Below are 18,500 nucleotides of genomic sequence, written 5' to 3'. Positions count from 1 at the left end.
GCATCGGAGCTGGGCTAATCTTGAATTGAACCCAATTAGTCATGTTTTGATGTCAATTATGGTCTTGTTGATGCCTTTTAGATGAAATTAGGTTCACTTTTGTTATGGTTTAGGGCCAATGATCAAGCTTGATGGCACACATGTTTAAATCCAGTTCAAATCAATTAAAAGCATGAATTCACACACACATATACATGTTTTGGGGATAATTAGGCTTGGTTTTGATTATCGTTGATGTTTTTGGCTCGAGTTAGAACAACTTAATCATGAATTAGGCACCAACGTGAATGACTACTTCTCGGTCACGATTTTCACCTACATCTAATGGCATGTCAAAACGCTGGTATGTCCTAAGGCTTCCGCTATGGTGATTAGGTATTCAATCTAGAGGTTAGCACTAATGAGATCAAGATTAGAATCTAATAGTACCTTTTTAGAGACGATTGGCTACAAAATATGAAGTCCCTTATAGGAACTGAGTTAAAAAAAGTGTCCTTTATAGGAAGTTTGTTAAAAGTGTTTTTTTCAACCTCGGGAAGAATAAGTCTATCTTTTATATCTTAAAATGTTATTATTTTGAGCAAATATCACAAAACACCAGGTTAAGAGACATGAGTAACACAAAACACCAGGTTAAGAGACATGAGTAACACAAAACACCAGTTTTTATTTTTTTTTCTTTCACATGACACCAAGTATATAACACAAAACATCGGATTTTAACATCAACAACGACACGTGGGTAGATGTTAGTTTGGACCCACCTATGAGTGAAACAATCCGTCCCTGCCTCGTGGCTCGATTGTCACGTCCTCACCCCTATGCATTCATCTTCTTCTGGTACGACCTAATCTACTTAGGTGTCGTTGTGGATATGAAGCTTGCGTTTCACTCACAAGTGGATCTAACCAACGTGGTTGCCACCTCATCTGCACGCGTGTCACTGTAAAGATTAAAATATGATGTTTTGTGTTGTAACTGTCAGTATCCGGTGCTATGTGAAAAAACTAATAAGAACTGGTGTTCAGTGTCACATATGGTTTTTAAACCTGGTGTTTTATGAAATTTACTTTATTATTTTTACAGTAACTAAGTGGTAATTTTTGGGTTTGTGTTGGGCCTCAGGCTAAGCACTACCAGGCAAGACCAGGCTCGGCCGTCGTGTTTTAGGGTCGTGCCTAAGCCCTTGTCGGCGCGATGTTTGAGCAGGTGTAAAACACACCGGATGATTTTGACCTGTTGGAGTACAAATTAGCTGCAGACAGCTAGGAGGAACCGAGGCGAGGAAGGGGAATTGGAACTCCGATTAGCACCCGCGGTCGCACATAATTAGCGTCATCAAAATACCCTGTGTCCCCGGTCGTTCTGTATTCTTTCTTCTTCATTTCCTCCACCGTCCACCTCCCCTCCGCTTCTTCTCCTCCCTTCCCGACTCCACCCCATGAACACGATCGCCTCCTCTCCACCGTTCCCCCCCACCTACGCGAAGTCCCCCGTGCTGTATATATCCCGCGCGCGCCCAATTCGGTCCGCGGCGTGTGAGGTCAAGTGCTGAGCCGAGCTCGCGCGCGTGGCAACAAGCAAGCAAGGAGAGCGGCGGCGCGGGAGGGGGAGGAGCGTAGCATGCGGCGGTGAGAGGAAGGGAGGAGGATCAGGGAGCCGAGAGAGCGAGAGATAGAGGACGATGCAGCTGCCGCAGCAGCATCACAAGCCCAGTAAGCCCTCCACCCCCTCCTGCTGCTCGTCGTGGATCCGGAGGTCCCCGCCGCCGTCGCCGCCGCACAAGAAGCCGGGCGGCGGCTGGAGGAGCCGGTACGTGTGCCGCCTCGTGCCGCTGCTCGTGCTCACCGTGTACAGCGTCTTCACCGTGCTCCACATCCCCAGCTCCTCGCTCGTCGTCACCACCGCCGATTCAGGTACCACGGCCAGCTCGATTCCAAATCCTTCTTGCTCTCACCGCCATGGATTGCTGTATTTCTAGCTTGTTGTATTGTTCTCACCCTTTGTGCTGAAACGGCGATTCGTGCCTCCGCAGAGCGCGTGGAGAGGCGGGAGGACTTGGAGGCGCTCAAGACCCACCTGCCGTCGAACCAGAACAGCCTCAAGGCCCGCGAGGAGACGCGCTCCGTCGCCTCCCTGCCCTGCTCGGCGTTCATCAACGGTAAGTTGCTTGGAGATCAGCTAGCTATCCTGTTCGACATGCTCGTTCGCTTATGCTACAATCGAATCGAATTGGTGCGCAGGTGAGGCGGGGCAGGGCGAGGAGGGCGTGCTGTGCTGCGACCGGAGCCACTACCGCAGCGACGTGTGCTACCTCCGCGGCGACGTGCGCACGGACCCGTCTACCTCGTCGGTGCTCCTGTACGGCGCGCCCCGCGGGAGCGCCCCTGAGAAGGTGCGGCCGTACACGCGCAAGTTCGAGGACAGCATCATGAGCACCATCGACGAGGTGACCATCCTGCCCGTGCCCGGCGCCTACAACGCGAGTGCGGGCGGCGGCAGCCTGCGGCGCCGGTGCGACGTGCGGCACCCGCGCGGCGTCCCGGCGGTGGTGTTCTCGACGGGCGGGTACACGGGCAACGTGTACCACGAGTTCAGCGACGGGCTTATCCCGCTGTTCATCACGGCGCAGCGATTCGCCGGCGAGGTGGTGTTCGTGGTCCTCGAGTACCACTACTGGTGGCTGGGCCGCTACGGCGCCGTCCTGGAGCGGCTCACCAACCACAAGGTGGTGGACTTCCGCTACGACCGCCGCGTCCACTGCTTCGACGAGATGATCGTCGGCCTCCGCATCCACGGCGAGCTCGTCGTCGACCCCAAGCTCATGCCCAATGGTACGCCCCAATCTCCCCCACCCCCCCCCCCCCGCTCGATTCGTCGTAAATTCCCCGTGCTATCTATCTGCCCATTTCACATCAGATGTTGATTGCATTGCATTCTCCGCGTTGTCTGTCAATTTGTTAGTTAGGAATGTCTCTCAATTGCGCAGTTAAAATTTCGTTAGGATTTCGGGGTCGGCCGCTTAATTAGCGTGCTGGTTAAGGGGAGCGGAAAAAGGCGTGTGAAAATCCGTGCGAGCTACCGCCGGTCGAGATCCGTGCGAGCTACCGCCGGTCGGAGAGGAGAAATCGTTTGCCCCTACAGCTCGAGGCGTCGTACTTAGCCACTACTCCCCTCCCTCCCAATTAGCGCCATGCCCTAATCATTTTTTGCCTCTCCTCTAGGCTCGCTCTGCAGTGGAGTAGTGGTTAGAGCGGTGGTACTAGTTCGTTTAGGTGTTTAGAGGGGCGGTAGATTGCTGCTGACGCATCCGACGCTTCTGTCCTTGCCGCACTCCAACAGCCGCCGCTTCCATGATCCGTCATCTTACATTCTTACCCTCTTCTCTTTTTTGCTTGCCGATTCCTTCGCATTTTCGCAAGCGATGGCGACCGGCGAATCGCCTGTCTCGTCGGCGCGACATGCCGCAGGGTCGGCTCGTCTCGCCGCTATGTGCCGGGCACGGCGCACGTTTCTGCCCCACGCGCGTTAGGCGCGCACTCTCGCTGTCGAAACGGCATGGGCTCTTGCCTAAGGACTGGCGCATTTGCGGCACGGCGAAAGGCTTTGGTCTGGAGAGGAAAAGGATACGGAGGGCAGGGAGGGAAGACGATGAAGCACGATGGGGGGCGCGCGGGAATCTTACGGGCGACGGATCATGAGCGCGAGATAGTAATGGCGGAGATCATTACATGGACAAATCAAAAGGCGGCTTTTGCAAAAGCGTTAGCGAAAAAGCGGGTTTGCTCCTCGCAAATGATGAGGGAGGGTCCATTCCAATGCCGACGCCGACGCCGACGCCAACGCCGATGCCTCGTGGGATTAGCGAACAGACCGGTGTTTGCATTCCACCACCACTTCGAGCGTGCGTGCTTGTGCACTGCCGTTCTCGTGCGTGGACTACGGATCCGCCCCTAGATGCCGATAAGGGGGAGAAAAACGCCTGTGCATCGCGCGCCACCACTTGGATTGGGCATTAACAAGTTCCTTCTCAAGTTCTTCTAGTGGGCTAATTTAATTGGGATGTAGTGATAGATTTTATGGGAGAGCAGGAGAGTTTGGTTTTTGAAAGTGGCCGCACTGATTCGATGAAAGCGCAGGGATAAGTAGCGGATCCACGAAGCTTAGGTCAGATTTGCACGTCGATTAATAATGGGATACCAGGGGGCTCCACGGAAACGTAACTGCCTCTACGTTCAGCTCGCAACCCAGTCGGTTGCACAGTCCAATTACTCTGGCCGACCTGAGTTTTTATATGCTGTTCACACTCATTTATGGCCCATTAAAACCCTGTAGTACGTACTACTAGTACAAGACAACTCCGTTGTTGCTACGGGTCAGATCTTGGAGATGCTGTAGGAGTAGTAAACTACTAGTGTTCTGACATGGTAAGTTACGCCATTACAGCACGTTACACTAGCAGGACGCTGAGTGCGGTTAGTATAATAGCCTGGCAGCAAACTGGAGGAGAGGCGGAGATGCTGCATGCGCGTTAGAATTCTTTCGAAATCGATCGACCGGACGTGTAGGGGGCGAGGGCCTGTCTCTGCAAAGGAATCATCTCGCTGCGCTACATGTCCGGGGCAGCCGTACTTCCAAATTGCAGAAAATAACTACTGGCGCTGGGTGCTTGTGCTCTGAAAATAATATCAACATGGGCTATGGGCAGGGCATGCATTCGTGACTCGCATTGGTGTCGATTTTTTTTAGTTGTTACGGCCACATGCTTGCCCTCTTTAGGTAGCTGTCCAGTTTTAGGACCCAGTATATTTATGCCTGTCCTTTGTCATGAGGTGAGGCATGAGGGTCCTGTACAGCAAGGCCAACGTCCTCTTGTTTTCCATCCCGTTCTGGGTTGCTGGTTGTGATTAGAACATAGTACGTACTAAGCAATGAATTCGAAACATTAGTTTCTTAGTACATTGCAGAAATAATTAGCAGGAAGGCACTGTCTTTTCGTCCTAAATGCAGTGGTTCTAGTCCTGATCAACTATTCCCATGCGTCATTGGGAGTCTGAATTGATGGATTCGAGTATCTAAACCATTAGAGGGGACACCATGTAGCAGGACATCAAGCTTTGTCCGTGCCTGGTATTGCTGTGGAAGAATCTGTACGATATATATATCGAAATGCCGGATCCTCAGGAATAAAGTTCAAGCCTTTCATATTTTTTTTAAAAAGTTTTATCAATTTTTATTGTTACATCAAGCTGATACAATAAGAGAATACATATGCACTGGGTTTGATTAGGACATGTAACTATGTAAGGACTTAGGAGCTGGCCTGGGTAGCCGAGTGATCTTACCAAAGCGCTAAGGCTCGAGTCGATTTAGACTTTTAGTTTGTTGCTTGTGCCAGCTGAGAGCAGAGAGCATACACGCTCCGGATGGACATCGGTAGGTGCGACATTACTATCAAGCGCGGAGCATCAAGAGATCTTTAGTTTTGACACGCCTGTGATAGTGTGATGTGTTCGAGCATGGGAGGCCAGGAGGGTGACCAAAATTTCTTGGACCATGTGACTTAAGATACAGCATTAGTGTGTGTGTGAGGGAGAGGGGTTTGTTAACAAGAACACCACCAACGACTTTGTGTGCCATCTTCCTGGGTCACCTTTCACCAAGGATAGTGAAGCGTGTGGTGATGTCCATTGCCTTGCGGGTGACCTGAAAATGCCTCGACCTTTTGTTGAACCCTCTGAGCAATGGGTCCAGACATACGTGCCCTTGTGGGCCCAAGGCACGGAGATACCATGCATGCATTCCGTTACGCCTTGCTGTCTAGCGTAGCATTGCGCTATATGCTGTAGTCGTGACGTAACGGTCACTGGTACTTGTCACGTACAGTAGTACTCAGTACTCGTGCTAGCAGAAAGCCTCGTCCAGAAGCGGCACGAAACATGGGTTTTTTGGTGATGTGAAGTAACGGCACACGGAAGAGAAATTGCATAAGGTATCGGTCGTTACTTCTGCTGGGTTTTAGTTATAGTACTTTACTCTCTGTTTCGGAGTGAAAGCTTAGTGTTTGTCATGAATGCACTTGCTTAATCAGATTTAACAGAGTGAAGTGTTTTAACTTAGGCATGCACTCTAAAGGAATAAAATGTAGAAGTAACACAAAACACCGTGCATACTTTATATCATGCAGCTAAATTAAACACAGATGGTTTAGTTGAATTGATCGCAAAGTTAATGCATGTTACCCGGCCCGAGGCTTGGAAAAAAAAAGATGAATCTAACTAGTAACTCTGGGCCCAATGCAAAGGTTCCAGATTGACCTAATGCTCAGAGCTCTTTGGCAATGACAGAGGCCGGGACCTCGTGATTGCGGCAGAAAGGACACCAGACTACCTAAAAATGCTCTCAAAAGGATAAAGTACTCTCGTTAAAAGGGGAAAAAGGAGGAGAGGAGAGAGGTGGAGCTGGTAGAGTGAATGGTTTCAAAGCAAACTGCAGTGGTGCCCATTGTGTCGATGGGCTTCCGTCGGCACAATTCGGTGGATACTGAGCTAACAGGTGCTAGTAAAAAGAAAAAAGGAAATATGAGGTTAAATTTTGCAAGGTTTATCTCTAATCTTTTCTATTTAGATCTTACTAGGGTTTATCTTTTGTAAGGACCCTACTAATTAATCCACCACTCCGCGCATAATCGATCAGGATTATTACTTAGAAAATGTATTAAAAACACTGAAGTACAAATATAAATAAAAAACCGACTGGTAGTTCTTTTGTTTTCTTTTTAAAAGAAAAGAAAAGAAAAGCTAGTACTTCAGTTCTGTTCCACGTTGATATGAAGTATCAGCTGGCGAATTTGCAGGGCATTGATGGTACTTGTATTTGCGCGCACAGTGCATTTCTGAAAAAGAAATTAGCATATAGGGTAAACAATATTTGATTGACTTAGTCTGCTCACTGTAATAGCCTCGGGAAAAAAAAACTAGTGTTGACTAAGGGCAATCGTGGCTGCAAACATGGATCGTAGAACATCAATAATGGTTGACATTGTTGTTTGCGTTTTCTACTACTACTCTCCGTTTAAAAATAGTAGGTATATTTTTTTTACTTAGTCTTCGAAGTTAAATTTTGATTAATGTTTTTTAAGTTTGAAGATGACTGATTGCATGTCATCTAGGTTGGCCTATGGCCAGATGGTTTGGAGTGCGGGTGTACATCCTACACGAGTTCAAGTCCTAGATTTGATCTCCTTGATTTGATGTTAGTGTCAAGTACATAGATGCGTGTGTGTTTACTGAGGAAACGCCTAAACGTATACACTTTGAGGCATCAGATGAATCCCATAATTAACCTTGGTGACACCTGAAGCTTCTCATCAAAGAATCGGCCCCATTTGGGACTTTAAGACCACCAAACCAATCACGATCGAATCCAGTCCATTAAATCCTGGTTCAGGGTTGGTGGTATGCATTGTGCGGACCGCGAAGTCCTAAGGTTGTTGGACCCCAGCAATCCAGGGACCCCGTGTGCACACCCCGTTTCTGGAGCGCGTGCACCAAGCTTAGCTGGGGCGCCCGTTCCTCGCGTAGGTTACGGATCGGCGACGCGGAGCTAGCTGTTCTGTCCAAGTGGATGCGCGCGTGTTGTCCTCGTTCAATAAAGCGGGTCAATTGGGTGCAACTCGCACGAACGACGCCCGAATGGAGCATGCGCCTGCTGGATGTGGGGATTGATGGAGTTTGCTTGGGTGAGTTTAAGGTGTGATTGGTTTCCGCATCTCTTCATAGCTCAACGGATGCAATGAATCTTAAAAAAAAAGCTCGTTTGGTTATCTGTATTTATTATTATAGTTTTATCTGACGGATACAAATATACGGTTCTAAGTCTAGCCCAGCTATAGCTTAGCCTGTTGGATGCATATTTTGTATCTGCTCATGTAGACAGATTCATTTGTCTATCATAAAAATCATTTTTATGTGAATAACTAATTATAATTTTAACTTTTGTATCTACTTATATGATCTTAAATTCAATCAAATAAATAGAAACTCAACTTAATATATCTAAATATATATAATCAATTAAATATATTTCTTTTTAATAAATATAATTTTATTCGACATGTTTTTCTTACTTAAAAAAAAACTCGTCCATTGAACAAACGCACCCGTAGTGTCCAGACTGACGAGGGACGTGATGGTTTCCGGCCCGATCGGCTGCAGATCCAGACAGATTTAATGCCTGCCTGTCGACTACGGCCTAGATCTCTGATGGCTGTACTCCTGCTGGGTAGTACTCCTACTAGTAGTAGTGATGACTAGTGAAACGATACGATAGGTGAGTGCTATGAATGAACGCGATGTAACTAGGCACGCGCATGCCATTGCATTATGCTGGAGCAACCAGTTGGACTATTGATGTCGCGAACTCGAAGCAGGAACTAAACATGACATCTGCAGAGGCCAAAGGGGCGGTTGTTGTGTGTGTCACGGAACACAACTTTCCCGAAAACGGTTGTCGCCTGTGCTTACAACGGTAATTGGCTCCGTAGGTTTGGTATCCATAGGTTTTATACTTGACGGGTCTAGATTCGAATCTAAATTTGTACTCGTGAGTTTATCGGATCGGGTATCTAAAATGGGCTAGGTTAGATTCGAGTTTTTCATTTCACCTATACCTGCGCATAGGTCCTCTGAAATCCTAACCCAACTCACTTGTTAGCCTAATTCCGGTAGCTGTTTGGCTCGAGCTCGATGACGATCGGCCCTCCGCCATGCGACCTCGCTCCGTTGTGCCTCCTCACTGCTGTCGACCGCACTTCGGTAGGGCCTGTCAGCCGAATGCCCCTATGTGAGTTTGCCTTCACGTGCTTGACACGCTGCTGCCCTCCTTTGGCCGAGCTATGACTCAGCTCGTCGCCGGCGAGCACGGCCAGAGCCGCCATGGCTTTGTGCCCTGCTCTAACCCGATGGGCATCCGATGGATATAGCAGAAGGTTCCAAATTTCACCAGTTTCTTATTTCGGACTCAGATCGGGTTAAAACTGTCGGGTTTTAAGTCCGACGTTGTTTTGCTCCGCTGACCCGATCCGACCTATTGTGATCCCTAGCCGTGCTTGCTTGTGTTAGATTGCGTCGTCACTTGCTCGTGGGAAGTGAGTGGCAACAAGTTGGGAAGGATGCATGCGTCGGCGTCATGCCGTTTCCACCGATGTTGATGTGCAATTGTTGCAATCATACTCGGTACTTGATTCTTGGAAACTATGCAAGCACGGATTAGACCGTGTGGATTGAGAAAGTGCGCGACCAATGTCACTAATCGAATATGTCACTTGAGGTTATATATATATATATATATATATATATATATATTTGCATTAGATTGTTGTGCTGTTGTACCAACGCAAATGCTGACGATATGCAGGCAAGGGCATCAAGGATTTCCAGGCGCTCCTTCACCAGGGCTACAGTCGGATGCCGTCATCGTCTTCGACATCGCATGCGCCGGTGCCGCTCCCTCTCGCGCCGCCGTCCCGGCCGTGCCCACGCTCGGCCAAGCCGAAGCTGCTCATCTTCATCCGCAAGCAGAACCGCGTGCTGCTCAACCTGCCCCACGTCGTGACCGCTTGCCGCCGCGCCGGTTTCGCGCCGCACGTCATGAACCTGCGGCGGCAGACCCCTCTCCCCGCCATCCACACCGCGCTGGCCTCGGCCGACGCCATGGTCGCCGTGCACGGTGCCGCGGTCACCCACTTTCTCTTCATGCGCTCGGGGTCGGTGCTCCTCCAAATCGTGCCCGTCGGACTCGACTGGGCCGCCGATGCCTTCTACGGCAAGCCGGCCCAGCAGCTCGGGCTAGAGTACCTCGAGTACAAGGTGGCGCCCGAGGAGAGCTCGCTCGCCGCGGAGTACGGCCTCAATAGCACCGTGGTGCAGGACCCCTCCGTGATCAGCAGCCGCGGCTGGTGGGAAATGAAGAAGGTGTACATGGACCGACAGAACGTCACCGTCAACATCAAGAGGTTCGGCGAGCTACTCCGGACGGCACGGCAGCACCTCAAGAACAGTACGGCGTGCGCCAAGGGCACGAGCGCGGCACTGAGGTAGAAGATGCTAATCAAGTTTCATTAGGTGTTAATTACTTAGTCACAGGTTATTGATTTCTTTCTTTCTTCTTTCTTTTGGTTGGGAGGAAGAGGAGGGGTATAAAAGAGGGATAAAAAGGAGATGAGATCCTGTAAATACGATTGGGTTCGTTGAGATTGGTAGGGGTCGCCTCCGTGCACAATGCATTCGTTCGGTTCGTGTTGTTATTAGGTGAGAGGAGGAAGAATAATTTATGGTTGGGGCCAGCTCTCCTGAAACAGCTTCTTGTTTACAGTAGGTCATAGCAGCTTTTCTCCCTTTTTTTTTTTCCTTTTCTCCTCCCCTCTTTTTCATTTTCTTTGTTCCTTTCTTTCTCATTCTTTGGGTGTCCTGATGATGTAAGAAACAACATTCCGTAACAAAGAGCAATAGAAATCCAGTCTCTCTTCACAGGTCATTTTAGTGCATGCCATTTTATTCTTAGCATGTGGAGTGGAAAAGCAAATGCCAGCACGAAAATGACAGTGAAGCTCTTGTGCTTCTCTTTTGATGCGAAAGAGGAAAAGGAAACGCAGGGTCATAGCAGCTTTGTCCATTCGCAGGGAGAAGATAGTTTTGTCCATTCGCGCTTTTCACCATCGTGAATACGGAGGCGGCAGCAGCACGTGGCGCTTGGGCCCTTGCCATCGCCATTCACGTGACCACGTCCGCTCCCACCTCGCCGCTCTTCTGCGCAGCTGCAAACACGCGGCAGCCATGCTGTCGGAACTCGGAAGGAAACCAAGGCAAGGCGCAGGCAGGGCGTGATGCTCGCGCCTCGGTGTTCCACGCCGGTGAAAGACACAGGTGGGAGCTGTGAACTGGGGTCTGACAGCTATACGACCGTTGGCCCCCCGTCCTGGATGCCGGTGGTAGTCCGTACGTTGGCGGTGTCGGTGATGGATGGGTGAGTGCTCAAGAATTTGGTCCAGGTTCAGCTTATCCAAGGTTCACGGTTCTGCACAATTGGTTCCATTATGATTTGTTATGCTTAATGTTGAAATCAAGCCAATGCTCATCGCACAAAAAAAATCCCATGCAACTCCAGCAGATGAAAATGTACCAAGGCTACTAACCATGGAGAATTGAGTTATTGCGACTCCAACCATTGGTGTTCGGGACTGCTATAACTCAAGCCTTACCAACTATTGGTCAAAGCTCACTCTTTTTTTCTTTAGCGAATGGCCAAGCCTGTTGTCGGTAGTAGATCTAACGACTGTCGGTTTTAAGACCGAGCTAGTACGAACTATCCCCAAGCTACATTCAATCCCCCGAACAAAGTTACACGTTTATACGAAGCATCCAGGAAGCATCTCCTTATTTTGACTTGCGTCGATCTATAAATCTCAATCACTTTACTCGTACTGCGATCTTACAAGGATGACTCATTCGCAAAAAAAAAAAAAAAAAAAAAACTTACAAGGACGACTAATCACACGACTCCAGGCATTAATGGAAAAGTACAGAGGCAACGATGTAGTCCTTGAAGCCCTCTGGTCCAAACACTAGCTGAGCCGCTCCGTTCATTGGTTTTGCCCCATGGGCCGACATACTCGCAACGATAATGCCCCAAGAATCGTTCAACACCACCCGCATCAACACACATGAACCTTAAATTGTCCCGTCTTACCGCAATAGTTCACAAGCAAGATCTGATCTCTGCACTTTATTGGGTAAGTTCTTATTTTACACGGATCTTGCTCATGATCGCATCTCAACAGAAGCGCGTGTTAGATCAGCATGGCATGGTTCAGATGATGGTTCCAGCCTTCGAGAACGACCCTGGGACTGGAGCCCTGAGGAGCCTCAAACAAGATGTCAATGGACGTCTTCTCCCCTGGTGTGAGCGAAAAGAAGTTGTCTGAATAGTGGACTGGAAGGATTCTCGTGTCTCTGTATATCTCGTGAGTGGTGGATGATTCAGAGGTGTGCACCGAAAAATGGAGGAAAAAGGCGACACCTGAATCGGTCCCATTCACCTCAACTGTTCTCAGGTTGTCGCCTGACCTTGTGATGCCAAGGCCACCGCATATTTTACTCCACAGACCATTTTCCTGTCCCTCCCGAGTAGCTTCGCTGACATTACTGTAGGAACTATCACAATCACCTAGATCCATCGATGACAAGGGGCTTGTGCTTTCTGTTATTGATTTCTTTGACTTGTTCTCTACAGTCATTCGTACCTTGTGTCTCGTGCCTGAGATGGAAACCTCGGAATAAATTTTTAGTGGAATCTTTTTCTGCTGATACTGCTCCAATAACTTGTAGTCTCGCCCAGGAAGATGTAGCCAGTAGAAATTTCTGGAGAGTATTCCATTGTCTGACAGCCTGAAGAGTTTGAGTAGCAGAAAATACACAGGTTTGGCATTCTTCATCTGAGGATATTTCATTTCAATGATTTGCTTCACTTTCTTTGGTGGTACCACTATTTTCTCGGTAACTTTGTAATACGGGGATCCACCATCCAAATCCCATACTGAAATTTCCACAGCCACGTCTGTGAGCTCATCAGCTGTAGTGTTTACCACCTAACAAAGCCATTTTCCATGTATTAATTTCTAGGCAGTTTGGTTAGGAGAAAATGTTGAGTCAGAGAAAGTACCTCTATGAAATAACTGGCCAAATTCAGTTGGACGTGAATAGGTTCAGCAGCACAACGGCAACCATAAAACCCAGCAGTTTGGTCTTGGAGATGATCATAGAACTGCCCTCTCAGTCCAGTCCATGGATTTTGAGTCTTCCAAATTAAAACACCTGTAAACTTTTTCCACATGAAGGAAGTCCATCCTTCCAGAAGTGCTCTGTACTGAACATAATTGACCAATTGTGCCTGGAAGTTAAAGATGCCATTAGAGACAAAAGTACAAGGCTTCAGAAGCCGAAGCATAAAGCTCCTACAGATGAAAATGATTATAGTACTAAATTACCTTTTCACAGAAATCGTCAAGGTCTTTTGGGTGTCCGTATAGTTCAATCTGATCATGGACCTTACCTGGTTTTGAGTAGGGAATATACTTGTGGTAATCCCATATTGGATTTGGTACTTCTTTGATGTACCCATCGATTCTTTTCTTGAAAATTGGAATGCTCCATCCTTCTAGAGGCATTGTGGCCCTAATTGTTGCAGCAACTGGAACCCCCACAGACCCAACTTCAGGGTTAAACCCATATTTGTAGAAACTGTCCTTGAAAAAGCTCTCCGGATATTGAATCTCATATGGACCATCAGTGAAGTCACCTTTCCCATTGGCAAAACCATCCCACATTGATCCTTGGACATACACCCGAGTACCATCAAGGTATTTACTTGGGTCAGTTGATTCTTGAAATAAATATTTCTCTTCATTTTTTGATGTCTGGAAACTTAAAAACATAGGATGTAGCTTCAAATCATTCTTCAGTGCTTTGTTGATGTCAACTGGTGGGACTTGCTCATTACCACCAACCCATAAAGCTAGACTAGCATGATTCCTGAGTAATTTGACAGTATCTCTAGCACATAGAAGGAAGAGATCATGGTCCAAAGGGCCATTAGGGTTTGATATGGGAATTCCTCGGCCATCAACATCTCCAGTTATCCAGAATTCCTGCCAAACCTGTAAAAAATGGTTCCATCCTGTAAGCAATCATGCAGGCACGGTGGCAGACCAGGGTGAATCAGTGAGTAAAAAATATTGCCAAACAATGTCTTCTTGTTAAATAAAGAACAAGAATTCAACTAGACAATGTGGACATAGCAGTAAATTTAAGAGTACCTAATGATTAATGCTATACACTAACAGGTTTTCCTAATCCTGTAAAAGGAAGGGAAACCCAGTAACCAGCTGGTAACCCATATTTTACAGAATCCGAAAGAAGTAAAGATGGTTGACATTATTTCAAAGGGAAAAATTGCATTCTTCATCTCTACCTAATATTCATAATTTGAAGAAGAAAATATGACAACCAACTGACAGGGAGGTAAACTTAATCTTACCATCAGACCATACAAATCACAAAAGTGATAAAAATCAGGCCTCTCTGCTAATCCACCACCCCAACAGCGAAGCATATTGAAGTTCATATCGGCGTGGAACTTGATGTCGGTCATATATCGCTTCTTTGTTAATCGAAGAAGGCCATCAGACAATATCCAGTTCCCTCCTCGGATAAAAATAGGTTCACCGTTTACCTTGAATATCCTGCAGATGAGTTGCATTTGTAGCTACAAGTTTTCAAGAGCTCAAATATTCTCTAGACACATTTTTTGAGGCATTCCATAAAAAACTAGGTACCTCCCACCAGTAGAATCATCAATTGTACTCTCGATTTTGCGGAATCCAAAATAATGGCTCCAGGAATCGGACTCGCCAAATCCTTTGACATCCACACTAATCTCAATGTTGTATAGGGACTGCTTTCCCATGCCATTTGGCCACCACAGTTTTGGCTTATAGAAGAATAACTACAAATGTTCATATTTTTATATATAACAAAGTCAACCAATTTGCATATTTGAGCCTTTTAAAGGGCCTCCTGCTATAAAAAATAATAACTGAAGAATATTAAGGCAAAAGTATGCTTACACCTAGGTTCTTTTGCCTTCCTACAGATGAGAATTGTGCAACCATGGTTTAAGCAACATTGGATGTTTTCTGGTTAAGAGGTAGGACATGAACCAGGTCTTCCTTATTAACACAAGTACACAACAATATGGGCCACTCTGGAATTGTAGTGCTGTAATGTACATCACTGATGGCAACAAGCAGAAAAAATATAGCTGTCATCCATAGTGTCTATCATCTCTATTGTTGGATCAGGTAAGCAGTGGAAACAATCTCGTGGGCAATTAAACCGATTTAAGCAACACACAACAAACAAATTCATCCACTGGCTGTGGTACTATATGATAGTCATCATAAAAGTAAGAAAATTAACTAAGTAATGCATACATAGGTAGCTTGAAATATAAGAAAACTAACTTACAGGAGGAATAGTGTACTCTAGATCTGAGTGAGGAGGGACAGTTATTGCATAACTTTGAAGGTGTTCCACCAAGCAAATGTTCCCTTCAAGTTCAGTGGAAACCTGTATTTTTAATGCACAATCTGCAATCCAAGAACTTTTGTTCCCTAACTGAAGTGTACAATGTAGGTATGATCTCTTAATATCATCATGAAAAGTTGAAACCAGATGGGGGTCTGTTATATTCACAGGCTGCAGCGAAAAGTAATGAATATAAGTCCATGGATTACTTTAAAAGATCTTCGTAAAAAAAAGGAGTACATTAAATGATTGAATGCTCTCAACAATCAAGGACTAGTTTCTTCTTTTTGTATCTACTCTTTGTATATCCATGGTGATACCCCCAAAGGACAACAAGATGGAGAAAATACTAATAAAAGAGAAAAAGGATTCATGGACTCACCCCAGTTATGGAAATTGATACTTCATCCCAGATACCCGTGTTTCGATCCCTAGGATGCCAAAAGAGAGAGAGAGAGAAATGTTGGAAAATATTGATGTTGCGAATTCCTATAAGTACTGTTACGGGTATAATACCATACCCTTAACAAGGACAACCAGGTCAAAAACAGGAAAGGAAAAACTTGATGATACAAAATAATTATTGTGATTGGTTATCATAAGTGCAGGAGAAACTAAAGTTAGCAGCTATTTTGAACTATTTGTCAAATATGAACTGAAAACACAAGAAATGAGATATTGACAGTAGTCTTCAGTATATGGGTTCTGATCTTTGTTGAATCTATTAATAATTTTAGAAAGTCAAACCATGTGATGATACTTCTAAGGTGACCACATATCAATATATCATGCATGTAGCATTACCACACAGAAATCTCAACTACCTTATTGGGCAGATCCAATCCCATCCTTCAACATATTGTGTAGCAACATCTTTGCCAATCTGAAATGACCACATTGAAAAGTGTAATCATGTGTTAGTAGTTCCTTTAACCAACATTATTTCTTTTTAAAGAAGAGTAGTTGTGATAAAGTGAATTCTGCTATTAGCGTAAATACATTCAAATGGCAAAGTGCAATAGTCAGTTGTGCAAGAGGATCATAATGGAATATTCACTTAGAAGAGCTTTCCACCAGCTAATGGGATTATGGAACATTCACTTTCCACAGGTGCAACTAACTAGTTATTGCAGCCTGTAGAGCTTAGTAAGCAAACCGAAAAGCATGTCCCAAACTCATTAGAATACCCAACAATAGAACATGACTTCTGAAAATAGAGTATGCTGCAAGCCATTTTGAGTTCCACCTTAGCTTTCAGCACTTTTGATGAAAGTAACATCTCAAATAACAAATATAACAATTCAAGGTGGAATTAGTTATGTATCATTACAGGACTCCTGAACTGCAAGCAATGCAATTCTAGTTAAAGCTTCATGCAAAAAGAGGCAAAAGGCAATCCAAATCTTGGACCCTACATTTCTGATGAGATATTCCATTCTCCACAATAATGCAAATCATGTGTGAAAGGATAAGTACACAAAATCAACCTGAGGGAAATGAGACGAACCGCATGATCACCACCCTGACCTCCCTGAGGAGGAATTCTACCAGGGTGATCAGGAGGATGAACAAGGACAGCAAGCAGATTGTTACCATCAGGATGGAGAATATCAGTAATATCAATGGTGTGCCTTCGGAACATTCCTTTTGGAAGAACCTCCTTGTGCCCATTTAAGTACACTTCAGCTGAGTAGTTTATTCCGCGGAAGTTTAAAGCCATGTGCTGATTTCCTGACTAAAGATGAAGGCAACAAAAAAGATATTAATATGTTGCTTAGGCACCAAGAGTCCAAGATTTTACCATAAAAAGTACATGTGCTGAAATGTCCTAAAATATCAGTTGTAGAAGGCAAGAAGTCAAGAGTTACATGATTACATCAATTAAGAGTAGTCTCAGTATTTGACATTCATTAAAGCTGATAGTTTGAACAAGGAAAAAGGCGAGCAAATATCTACCGCTGCTACAATACCACTTTCATGAAAGGCTTATGCACAATCAGAAGTGAATGAAAAGTTTATCAATTGAACATACGCGTTAGATTGCTCGAATTTGGTTTGCGTCAAAGTAAACCAAGAAACATATCTTATACAGTAATATCAAGTTAATGGAGTACTCTATGCTAGCTACATGCTTAATGCACCAGTCTTCTCTAATCTAAGGAAGATGATTCTGCCGGGGGGAAATGAACATGCTTAATGCACCAGTCTTCTCTAATCTATAAGGCAATGCAACAAGAGAAATCTATCAACACACAGTCAGTTCAACAGCAGACACTACCTTCCCCACTACAACACTAAACACTACAGTACAGCTGTTTTTTTTAGAGCAAAACTACAGTTTAAGGCTTTAAGCTATCAACACACTACAGTACAACTATGCTGAATTAAGAACTGTCCTCAGTAAAGCATGTCTTTTAGCAGGGGAGAGACAGCTCAAATGCGCCGAATTATCAACTCATTAGAATCACGGAACGACAGTAGGATTCATGCCATGCTACGAGTAACCAACACTCCAACAGTCCAATGCACGGGGAGCTGAGCTGGTGCATTTCTGCGTACCGGAGCGCACTGGAAAGTGGTGAAGAACCAGAAGGTGTAGTACTCCCTCCCGGAGTCGGCGATGTCGACGATGGCCTGGTTGTTCAGCCCGTAGAAGGGGTCGGGGATCAGCTTATTCTTGAGCAGCGTCCCCAGCACGCTGCATGATGATCCGAAGCATCCAACAATATGTTAGCTAAAGTGAGGACCACGCTCTCGTGGTATTTTACCCACGAAGCTTGCAAAAAATTAATCCATGGAAGCACAGATCCTCGCGAACCCGAGATACCAGCGGTGGAATTCTCGCGGGGAGGAGAGGGGAAGAGGAGGACGAGCACGTACGTTCCGGGGACGGCGGCGGGAATCCAGGGCGCGGCGGGGTCGGGTTCGGCGCCCGGCGGGTGCGTGGTGGTGAGCTGCACGCCGGTGAGCGTGACCTCGGTGGAGCGCGCCGCGAGCCAGCCCGTGTCGTGCACCCGCTTCCCCACGGCCGCCGCGGCCATCTCCGTGCGGGCTCGCGAGGGCGCGGGCCTCCAATTCAGGGGGTTGGGAGCAGCAGAGCAGGTTCGAGGGAGTGAGCTCTGAAGGGAGGTGGGCCGGTTCAGAGTTTTTCTACTGGAAGGTTGCGGGAACGGGGGAGAAATGGGTGGGGTCCTGAGCGTCACGGGGCGGAGATGGGTGGGTCAGGCCGCGGCGCGCAGGCGGTGACGCCGTTACGGGATGGGCGGAAGCGACGGCCGAGCCTGGTGTTCGCGTCGGAACACCGTGTGCCGTCCCGTGGGAAGAGTGAGTCGGATTTGGATGGTTCGAAAAGGATAG

General features: G+C 46.6%; 2 protein-coding genes across 2 annotated transcripts; one reads left to right on the top strand and one right to left on the bottom strand.

Annotated features, from left to right (window-relative positions):
* Nucleotides 1–1,262: 1,262 nt before the first annotated feature.
* LOC133884466 (xylan glycosyltransferase MUCI21-like) lies at nucleotides 1,263–10,536 on the top strand. The gene is made up of 5 exons (XM_062323892.1): nucleotides 1,263–1,916; nucleotides 2,036–2,161; nucleotides 2,244–2,834; nucleotides 9,418–10,096; nucleotides 10,186–10,536. Exons 1-5 carry the CDS (start codon nucleotides 1,685–1,687, stop codon nucleotides 10,211–10,213), a joined length of 1,656 nt encoding a protein of 551 aa, XP_062179876.1. The 5' UTR covers nucleotides 1,263–1,684; the 3' UTR covers nucleotides 10,214–10,536.
* Nucleotides 10,537–11,419: 883 nt separating this feature from the next.
* LOC133884359 (mannosylglycoprotein endo-beta-mannosidase) lies at nucleotides 11,420–18,298 on the bottom strand. The gene is made up of 11 exons (XM_062323735.1): nucleotides 18,024–18,298; nucleotides 17,703–17,841; nucleotides 16,651–16,878; nucleotides 15,968–16,026; nucleotides 15,526–15,574; nucleotides 15,084–15,314; nucleotides 14,393–14,562; nucleotides 14,095–14,299; nucleotides 13,046–13,714; nucleotides 12,721–12,948; nucleotides 11,420–12,646 (listed from the first exon to the last, which is right to left on the bottom strand). Exons 1-11 carry the CDS (start codon nucleotides 18,182–18,184, stop codon nucleotides 11,849–11,851), a joined length of 2,937 nt encoding a protein of 978 aa, XP_062179719.1. The 5' UTR covers nucleotides 18,185–18,298; the 3' UTR covers nucleotides 11,420–11,848.
* Between the last annotated feature and the right edge of the window lie 202 nt (nucleotides 18,299–18,500).

This window comes from Phragmites australis, chromosome 11 (genome assembly GCF_958298935.1).
Source record: "Phragmites australis chromosome 11, lpPhrAust1.1, whole genome shotgun sequence".
Classification (NCBI taxonomy): Eukaryota; Viridiplantae; Streptophyta; class Magnoliopsida; order Poales; family Poaceae; genus Phragmites; species Phragmites australis.
This window is presented reverse-complemented; position numbering and strand designations above follow the sequence as displayed.